We start from the raw sequence: 10,438 nt of genomic DNA, 5'->3' as shown, positions 1-10,438 counted from the left end.
AGGGTCTACCTCTGTCACCCAGGCTGGAGTGCAGAGGCACGATCTCAGCTCACCGCAGCCTCTGCCTCCTGGGTTCAAGCGATTCTCCAGTCTCAGCCTCCTGAACAGCTGGAATTACAGGTACACACCACCATGCCCAGCTAATTTTTCTATTTTTAGCAGAGACGGGGTTTCGCCATGTTGGCCACGCTGGTCTCAAACTCCTGACTTCAGTCGATTCACTTACTTCAGCCTCCCAAATTGCTGGGATTACAGGTGTGAGCTATCACACCCCACCTGAATTTTGTATTTTTTGTAGAGATGGGGTTTCACCATGTTGCCCAGGCTGGTTTCAAACTTGTGAGCTCAAGTGATCCACCCACCTCAGCCTCCCAAAGTTCTACGATTATAGGCATGAGCGACCAAACCCAGCCTTTCCATTATGTTTTCTAATAGCCTACTTTTCTTATGGTATCTTAATGTAATTTCGTTGTATCTTTAGTATCTTTTATCATGCTTTGGTTTTACTTATCTGTCTGATTAAGATTTTAAGTACCCCATTATAGCATCCTTGTAACGAACAGATAATCCATATTATTTGGAAAATCAGAATGACATTTAGAGTACACCAAATTGTACTGCTTGCCATTTCCAATATTCCCCTCTTTCTCGTTAGCCTCACACAGTATATTTCCTTACTGTCCATATTCTTCTTATATGGAAATACCACTCATTTCTCCTCTCCCTGCTGTGCCTAAATCCTACTAATTTTAAATATTCAAACTATTTATTTCATAAATACTTCACTTATGCTCCTAATTAAAAGTTATCTGAATTCCTGTTTAGTGTCCTGTAGTTATCTTAAGTATTTAAGATATTCTAACATACTCGTTTTTTGTGTACGTGTCATGAAGACATTGTTAGTTTATTCTCAGAGTTCTTTGAATAACATCTTTCTCATAATAGGCACTTAAATATTAAATGAATATTTTGCAAAATAAAACCCAAATACAAAACAATATATAGCTATACTTGAGTTTATATTGCCAAAGTCCCACATGAAAAATATATTTATCCTTAATTCGGGGAAGTACATACCAGTGATGCTGTCCGTATAGTAGCAAAGTGTTCTCGATTACGATAGTGTGATTTGTGACGAGATACTTGGGGTGGAGATTGTGGATCTGATGCTCTTGTTCTAGGATCTCCCTCTTCTCTGTAATTTTCTTCCTCCTAGGCAAAAAAAAAAAAAAAAGATAATACTATGTAAGGTGAACAGTTTGTTTGAATCTTTAGGGAAATTAAAGACAACTTGATCAACAAATCTCAAAGACATAATTTTAAAAAGCAAAACCAAAAAGTAGAAATGTTGTTCTTTTTTCTTTTCTTCTTTTTTAGAAACAGGGTCTCGCTGTGTCATCCAGATTGAAGTACAGTAATGTGACCATAGCTCACTGTAGCTTCAACCTCCCAAGCTCAAACCATCTGCCTACCTCAAACTCCTGAGAAGTTGGAACTACAGGCACAGGCCATCAGGCCAGGCTAATTTTATTTTTTTAGAAACAAGGTCTCCCTATGTTGACTAGGCTGGTCTAAAACTCCTGGGCTCAACCAATCTTCCCTCCTTGGCCTTCCAAAGTGCTGGGATTACAGGTGCAAGCCAATATGTCCAGCTTTATTTTCAATATAATTAGAATTAGAATAAATTATCTGTACAGGGTATAAAATAGTACACAGACTCAGGATAAGAAAATGCACATGACTAGATTGATTGATTGATTTGTTTGTTTGAGACAGGGTCTCACTTTGTCACCCAGGTTGGAGTGCAGTGGTACCCTGAATGGCTCACCACAGCCTCAACTTCCTGGGCTCAAGCAATCCTCCCACCTCAGCCTCCCAGGTAGCCAGGACTACAGGCATGCACCACCATGCCAGCTAACTTTTGTATTTTTTGTAGAGATGGGGTGTTGCCATGTTGCCCAGGCTGGTCTTGAACTACTGGGCTCAAGCAATCTGCCTGCCTTGGCCTTCCAAAGTGCTGGGATTACAGGCGTGAGTCACTGTGCCTGGCACATGACTAGATTTATATCCTACCGATTATGTGCAAAATTGAAAAGCTTTAACATAACTTGAAAACAAAGATGATGAAACATGTAGCCAATATAGTCAATGTTTTAAACAGGAGTAGTAGAAAATTGCCCAAAGCCTCTTGGGTTTTGGAAGCAATGGAGCTATCTTTATAATACTTCTGCCATCTGTCCAAAATAAGCAAAAACAAAAACAGTTGCAAAAAATTGAAGGACTGATATCTTTCCCTGAACTCAATCTATTAGCTGAATAGAAAATCAGTTAAGTAGCAACCAATTAATTGTGGGAATAATTTTTTGTTGTTGTTGTTGTTGCCCAGAACGCAGTGCAGTGGTATGATCAAGGCTCACCGCAGACTTGATTTCCCAGGCTCAACTGATCCTCCACTACTCAGTGGGCCTTCACTACTCAGCCTCTTGAGTAGCTGGGGCCACAGGCATGTGCCACACCTGGCTATTTTTTTTTTTCTTTAATGGATGGAGTCTCCCTATGTTGTCCAGGCTGGTCTTGCACTCCCGGCCTCAAATGATACTCCTGCCTCAGCCTCCCCAAGTGCTGGGATTATAGGAATGAGCCACAGCGCTCAGCCCATTTTAACCATTTTAAGTGGTATTAATTATACTCTCAATGATGTACAGCTATCATTACTTCCAAAACTTTTTCATCAACCCAAACAGAAACTACATCCATTAGCAATAACTATTTTGACCTCCACCCAGTCTCTGGTAACTCCTAACGTACTTTCTGTCACTATGAATTTGCACATTTTAGATATTTTATACAAGTTTAATTATACAATATTTGTCCTTCTGTGTCTAGACTTTCATCACTTAACATGTTTTCAAGATTTATCCATATGGCAGCATGTATTAGAACTTCATTCCTTTTTATAGCTGAATAATATTCTACTGGATGTAAAAACCACAATTTTTTTTGGTTTTTTGAGACAGAGTCTCATTCTGTTGCCAGGTTGGAGTGCAGTGGCATGATCTCGACTCACTGCAACCTCTGCCTCCTGGGTTCAAGCGATTCTTCTGCCTCAGCCTCCTGAGTAGCTGGGATTACAGGTGTGTGCCACCGCGCTTGGCTAATTTTTGTATTTTTAGTAAAGACAGGGTTTCACCATGTTGGCCAGGATGGTCTCAATCTCTTGACTTCATGATCCGCCTGCCTCGGCCTTCCAAAATGCTGGGATTACAGGCATGAGCCACCGTGCTCGGCCTATAAACCACAATTTGTTAATACATCCGTTGATGAATAATTTGGGTTGTTTCCATCTTTTAGCCATTGTACCTACTACTTTTAGATAGTAACACAAGCTGTGAAGTGAAAAAGGAAGCGTTCCTATTTTTGTTTGTTCGTTTTTTGAGATAGTCTCACTCTGTCACCCAGGCTGAGGTGCAGTGGTGCAATCTTGGCTCACTGAAAACCTCTACTTCCTGGGTTCAAGTGAACCTACCACCTTAGCCTCCTGAGTAGCTGAGATTAGAAGCATGCACCACCAAGCCGAGCTAATTTTTAAATTTTTTGTAGAGACAGGGTTTCACCATGTTGCCCAGGCTGGTCTCCAACTCCAGGCTCAAGCAATCTGCCTGCCTCAGCTTCCCAAAATGCTAGAATTACAGGGGTGGGCCTCCACTCCCAGCCTCAGCATTCCTATTAATTGTTAAAAGGAGTTACCTGACTTTTCAATATTTTTCAGGTTTAACATTTTATACTCAAAAGGGTAAAGAGTAATGCAGCAAACACCCACATTTCCTAAACCCAGAATCTAGTTTTCTACAATTATATTCAGCTTTATTTTTAAGAGAGAGGCTGGGTGCAGTGGCTCACGCCTGTAATCCCTGTACTTTGGGAGGCCAATGCAGGTGGATCACTTGAGGTTGGGAGTTTGAGACCAGCCTGGCCAACATGATGAAACCTCTTCTCTACTAAAAATACAAAAAATTAGCTGGGCGTGGTGGCACGCACCCGTAATCCCAGCTACTCAGGAGGCTGAGGCATGAGAATTGCTTGAATCTGGGAGGCGGAGGCTGCAATGAGCCAAGATGGTGCCACTGCACTCCAGACTGGGCAGCAAGAGCAAAACTCCATCTCAAAAAAAAAAAGATACAAACGCCTTGGCGTGGTGGCTCACACCTGTAATCCCAGCACTTTGGGAGGATGAGGTGGGTGGATCACTTGAGGTCAGGAGTTTGAGACTAGCCTGGCCACACTGAAACCCCATCTCTACTAAGAATACAAAAATTAGTCAGGCAGAGTGGCACACATCTGTAATTCCAGCTACTTGGGAGGCTGAGGCAGGATGATCGCTTGAACCTGAGAGGTGGAGGTTGCAGTGGGCCAAGACTGTGGCCACTGCACTCCAGCCTGGATGAGAGTGAGACTCCGTCTCAAAAAAAAAAAAAAAAGATATAAACATTATGGACAACAGAAAATTCACTTTTGATCATCACTCATCCCAACCATTTCTCACTCCCCAAAGGCAACCATTATCATTAATTTTATGTGTATCCTTCCTATTTTTTAGTATTTTATTTTCCACGTAAATAATGTCAAATAATATATTTGAGGTTTCTGTACTTTTTCTTGTAATATTTTGAAATAGTTCCACATTCTTTTTGTATTCTCAAAACATAATTTTCCAAATGGAGATAACAGATTAGGAGTTAACAAGGCTTTTTGCATTAAAAAATGCTCCAAACTTCTTTTTTTTTGAGACAGGGTCTCACTCTGTCGCCCAGGCTGGACTGTAGTCGTGCGATCTTGGTTCACTGCAACCTCCGCCTCCCAGGTTCAAGTGATTCTCCCACCTCAACCTCCGAAGTAGCTGGGAGTATGGGAGTACAGGCACGTGCCACTAAGCCTGGCTAATTTCTGTTATTTTTAGTACAGACAGGGTTTCACCATGTTGGCCAGGCTGGTCTTGAACTCCTGGCCTCAAGTGATACACCCGGCTTGGCCTCCCAAAGTGCTAGGATTATACGCATGAGCCACTGCGCCCGGACAGGTTCCAAACTTCGGGAAACTTCCTTCTCCTTCTTCCTTCTCTTAAACTAATAGACGAAGAAAACGGTTTACCAACATTGAATTTTTTTCATTGAAATCCAAATACTCACAGGTTTTAAATGGATAACAGAACTGTTAGACATCACTGTGTGGTCTCCCTCCATCATGTCTAGCTCACTCTTGTCATCTGAGACATCTGGAAGACTGTTAACACTACTGCTTTGGCTGCTGGCACTGATGGACATACTGGGAATGGATTGATTACTTCCAACACTATTCACTGTTCCTGTCCGGCCAACACCATGATCTTGTTCCTAAGAGAAAAGAACATTCAAATTCAGTTCAAATATTTATATATATCTCTCTCTTCTGAATTCTTGATTATAAGTACCTAGCATACCACTTGGCAGACAGTCTCAGAAAGTTGGTCTACCATGAGAAATTGATTTTATTTTCCAAGACCAAGAAGTTTATCAACTGTTAGTTTATTGAAAAACAAAAATGACCAACAAGTAAATCACAAAAAAAACTCAGCCAACTGTCTAAAACAAAGTCAGCTGATCACTTTTGGGTGATTTTCAAAGTAGAATATTTTCTCTAAATTGCTTGATATTTTAAAATAACCATTTATACTTCTCATGGGGCATATTTAGGGATCCTGCTAATTTCTCAATAATTCTTGGTTAATACAAATCCCTCCTTTAAAAAAAAAAAAAGCACTGGCTATTCTCTGGGTACAGTGCCTATGGGGTAGCCCTGCCCCATAAGGAGCATTTAAAAAAAAAAAAAAGTATTAGAAACTTCATTGTAGTTGTTACTCTTTTTTATTAAATCAGCCTTTCTTAAGTAGATTCTTCTTTCTTCTGGAAAACATAGTCTCCAGATGACCTTTCCCTTCCTCCCTTCCTTCCTTTCTTTCTTTTTCTTTTTTGTATTTCAATAGGTTTTTCAGGAACACTAGATTATCTTTTTACCACTAAATAATTTAACATTAATTCCTACCTATTCTTGTGTAAACTAATAATTACATATTACATTATTTCAAATATTATATTATTTCAAATCACAATCATAAGAATGTTATTCTGATGTAAACAGGCAGGTGTAGTATCTGGGCACTAACATTATAGTGGTCTTACCATACCAGAATTCTTTAAGATACGTAGAATTTAATAAACACAGACATATATGTAGATAGGGACTTTTCTTACATCCCTAGCCTAACACATATATTGTTAACAATTTAACTACATAGAATTTTATTAATTTCACTTTATTAAAGTATTTCACATATCTGAAATAATCCCAAACAATTTTCTAGTGACTACCATTAAGAACTAAAACAAAATCCCCAAATCCAAAAATTGTAAGTTTAGAAAGTCTTATATTTGACAGTTCATTAATTATTTAGTGATATTAAAAAGAAAAAGAAACTATTGCTCATGGTTTCAGAATGCAAAGTGGTCTCTCTCGATGGAAAGCAATAGAAAAGAATAAAATTTTTGAATTCTGACGGGGCAAAGAAGAAACAAAATATTTAGAGGGAAAAAATAGCTTTACACATAATATACTTTATATGTATATTTCTTCATGAGGAAGTTCTGTTAACACTTCTACAGCAAATCTGTATTTCCATTCTCCCTAAGAGGCAAGACAGAACTTGGTCTTGAGAGTAAAAGAGGTATGAATTTGAACCCATGTTCCTCTACCTACAGTGAGCAACTTAATTTATTCTGAGCCTTGCTTTTGATATCTGTAAAATGAGTATTTTAGAACAGTGTAGGCCAGGCGTGGTGGCTCACACCTGTAATCCCAGCACTTCGGGAGGCTGAGGCAGATGAATCACTTGAGGCCAGGAGATGGAGAACAGCCTGGCCAACACAGAGAAACCCCATCTCTACTAAAAATACAAAAAATTAGTTGGGCGTGGTAGCGCACCTGTAGTCCCAGCTACTTGGGAGGCAGAAGGGGGAGAATCGCTTGAACCCAGGAGGTGGAGATTGCAGTGAGCCGAGATTGTGCCACTGCACTCCAAACTGGGCTACAGAGCAAGACCCTGTCTTAAAAAAAAAAGAACGGTGTAGATGGAATGAAATCAAGTTTCTTTGGTGACACAGTAGAATGCCTAGTAACTTTCTCATAACTTCTGAGAGAGTACATTCAACCTTCAGATTCTGTATTTCAAGAACTTCCAAAAGCACATCATATGGAACTGGACAAAAGGTCAAAAAAGGGCTCAGACTGGGTACGGTGGCCCATGCCTGTAATCCCAGCACTTTGGGAGGCCGAGGTGGGTGGGCCACCTGAGGTCAGGAGTTCAAGACCAGCCTGGCCAATGTGGTGAAACCCCGTCTCTACTAAAAATACAAAAAATAAAATAAAATAAAAACTAGCTGGGTGTGGTGGTGCGCGCCTGTAATCCCAGCTACTCGGAAGGCTGAGGCAGGAGAATCGCTTGAACCAGGGAAGTGGAGGTTGCAGTGAGCCGAGATCACGTCATTGCACTCCAACGTGGGCAACAAGAACAAAACTCCATCTCAAAAAAACAAAAAAGGTTCGGTGGTCAAGAAATTAGAGGAGGACTATATTAAACAAAAGTGAACAGGTTTCTTTAACAAAGGACTTCTCAGAACCTTCACTATGACACTGTGTACCATAAAGGGGCATATAATCTAACATGATTAAAGACTTAAAAAAATTTTTTTTTAAATTTTTCTTATTTCTCCAAGAAAAAGGGACCTTTTTTTAATTCCTAACTGGGATTTTATAGGACCAATAGTAAGAAAATACAACCTGGAAACCATTGGTATATAAGGTAAATTATGGCAGGGCAAGCTGCATAAGGAAAGAAACCAATAGTGAAAATTCAATATTGGAGTCATTTTTTATCTGTTACCTCTTCTTCTTCCTGTGCTTCTACTGCTGGTCCGTTATGTGCCTCCTGGAAAAGGAGTTTCTTCATCTTTCGATACTGCAGATTGTCCAGCTCTCTTACTGCATCCTTTGTCCTCTGAATGAGATCTATTAACACGGTTTCAGGGCGCTCCCGAAGAACAAACATGTGCTAGATAGGGGAGAAGGTAAAAGGTTGATATTTTTTCAATTAGTGCCAAGGTACTCCTTCTCAGACCCTAGAGATAATATCCTATGATAGATAATGCATATAATCTATAGCTACATAATTCTGTTAAATTTCTCCTATTTACAAAATTATCATTTACATACATATACTGTGTGTATACACAACTACCCTTTTTCTTTATTTTGAACATAATATTTTTGTTGGCCAACTAAAAATGCAGAGTTAAAATAATTGAAGGGTCTAAACACTAAGAATTAAGTCCAATCAGAGCTCTCAAGGTTTACATACTCTAAGAACTGATGATTTCACACAAAAGACATATTCAGTTCTGAGTCATACTAGTTTCAACAGGAATGTATTTAATGAGAGTGAATTATGAAAGATGAATTTAGATATTAGATATTGGGTTCCTTTATATGCTGGTGAACAATATTCTGCATAAAATACAGAGATTAAAAGCCATTAAATTATTACTGCTTTTTTATCACTAGTGTTTAATATAATTTTACCTTATCAAACACAAAAAGTAGAAAAAACAATTCCACCACTATGATGATCACAGTTACATTGTAATATACTTCTTTTCAGAAATTTTCTATGTATAAAATGTTTTGTAGATACATAGTTAGCATGTAAATTCCAGAAAGACATATTCTGCCATCCCTTGAGTTCCATGAGCTATCCCTGAATTCCTAAGACAACTTTTACCTCTTTTGTTAGCTCACATTTATTTCTTCTTTAAGCAAAGAGCTGTAACTATGAATCGTAGCCCACTGTAACCTCAAACTCCTGGGCTCAAGCAATCCTCCCACCTCAGCCTCTCAAGCAGCAAGGACTACAGGTGTGCACCACCATGTCCAGCTAATTTTATGGAGGTAGAGTTAAACTCCTGGCCTCAAGTGACCCTCCCATCTTGGCCTCCCAAAGTATTGGATTGCAGGCATGAGCCACTACGCACAGCCTCTATACAGTATTTTATTCAATTTTCACAGTCATAATAAGTATTATTATTTTAGCTGGGCACAGTGGCTTATACCTGTTACCACAGTACTTTGGGAGGCCAAGGTAGGCAGATCACTTGAGACCAGGAGTTCAAGAACAGCCTGGCCAATAGTGAAACCCTAAAAATATAAAAAATTAGCAGGACGTGGAGGCATATGCCTGTAATCCCAGCTACTCGGGAGGCTGAGGCACGAGAATCACTTGAAGCTCAGAGGCGGAGGTTGCAGTAAGCTGAGATCATGTAACTGCACTCCAGCCTAGGTGACAGAGCAAGACTCTGTCTCAAAAACAAAAAAATAATTATTATTTCAAATTCAAAACGTAATGCCTGTAGAATATTTCATCAAATGTTTGTGCCCAAATTACCTAACCATTACTCTAATTTGAGGCAGCTATTTCTAATTTTTAATTCCATGATAAACAGCTTCATATATCAAAACTTTTTCGTTAGTTTTTTTCTTTATGATAGACTGCAACAGAAATGTAATTAGGCCAAAAGATAAGAAGCTCATGATAAATACTTCCTATCATTTTAAATAGGGCTGTGATAATATATACTAGGGGCCAGGCAAATGAATACTATTAATATATGCAGACTTAGAATCTAATCACCAAATGCTAGTGGGCTGGGTTACTACTACATGAGTTAGAAAGGTTTCTTTTGCTTCTATTTGGCAAATGTAAGAAGCCAGTCACATTCTTCCTTTTTTTTTTTTGAGATGTAGTTTCCTCTGACTGCCTAGGCTGGAGTGCAGTGGTGCCATCTCAGCTCACCACAACCTCCGACTCCTGGGTTCAAGCGATTCTCCTGCCTCAGCCTCCTGAGTAGCTGGGATTACAGGCATGCGCCACCATGTCCGGCTAATTTTGCATTTTTAAAAGGGACAGGGTTTCTCCATGTTGGTCAGGCTGGTCTGGAACTCCCGACCTCAGGTTATCTGCCTGCCTTGGCCTCCCAAAGTGCTGGGATTACAGGCGTGAGCCACTGTGCCCGGCCATTCTTCCTTTTTCTTTAATTTGGTGTATACCACTATTTACAATATTGTCTTCTTTTTTTTTTTTGAGACAGAGTCTCGCTCTGTCGCCCAGGCTGGAGTTCAGTGGCGCAATCTCGGCTCACTGCCAGCTCCGCCTTCTGAGTTCACACCATTCTCCTGCCTCAGCCTCCCGAGTAGCTGAGACTACAGGCACCGCCACCACGCCCGGCTAATTTTTTGTATTTTTAGTAGAGATGGGGTTTCACTATGTTAGCCAGGATGGTCTCGATCTCCTGACCTC

General features: G+C 39.9%; 1 protein-coding gene across 1 annotated transcript in view; it reads right to left on the bottom strand.

Moving 5' to 3' along the window:
* TAOK1 (TAO kinase 1) overlaps nt 1–10,438 on the bottom strand; it is a 160,944-nt gene that overhangs the window by 37,418 nt on the left and 113,088 nt on the right. The window contains exons 11-13 of the mRNA XM_011940874.1: nt 7,973–8,140; nt 5,187–5,390; nt 1,078–1,212 (exon numbers count right to left, since the gene is read on the bottom strand). Coding sequence (XP_011796264.1) covers nt 1,078–1,212; nt 5,187–5,390; nt 7,973–8,140 — 507 coding nt within the window. The remainder of the gene's footprint in view (nt 1–1,077; nt 1,213–5,186; nt 5,391–7,972; nt 8,141–10,438) is intronic.

Source organism: Colobus angolensis, unplaced genomic scaffold (genome assembly GCF_000951035.1).
Source record: "Colobus angolensis palliatus isolate OR3802 unplaced genomic scaffold, Cang.pa_1.0 Scaffold193, whole genome shotgun sequence".
NCBI lineage: Eukaryota > Metazoa > Chordata > Mammalia > Primates > Cercopithecidae > Colobus > Colobus angolensis.
Note: the sequence above shows the minus strand (reverse complement) of the source record. Positions and strands in the feature narration are given on the sequence as shown.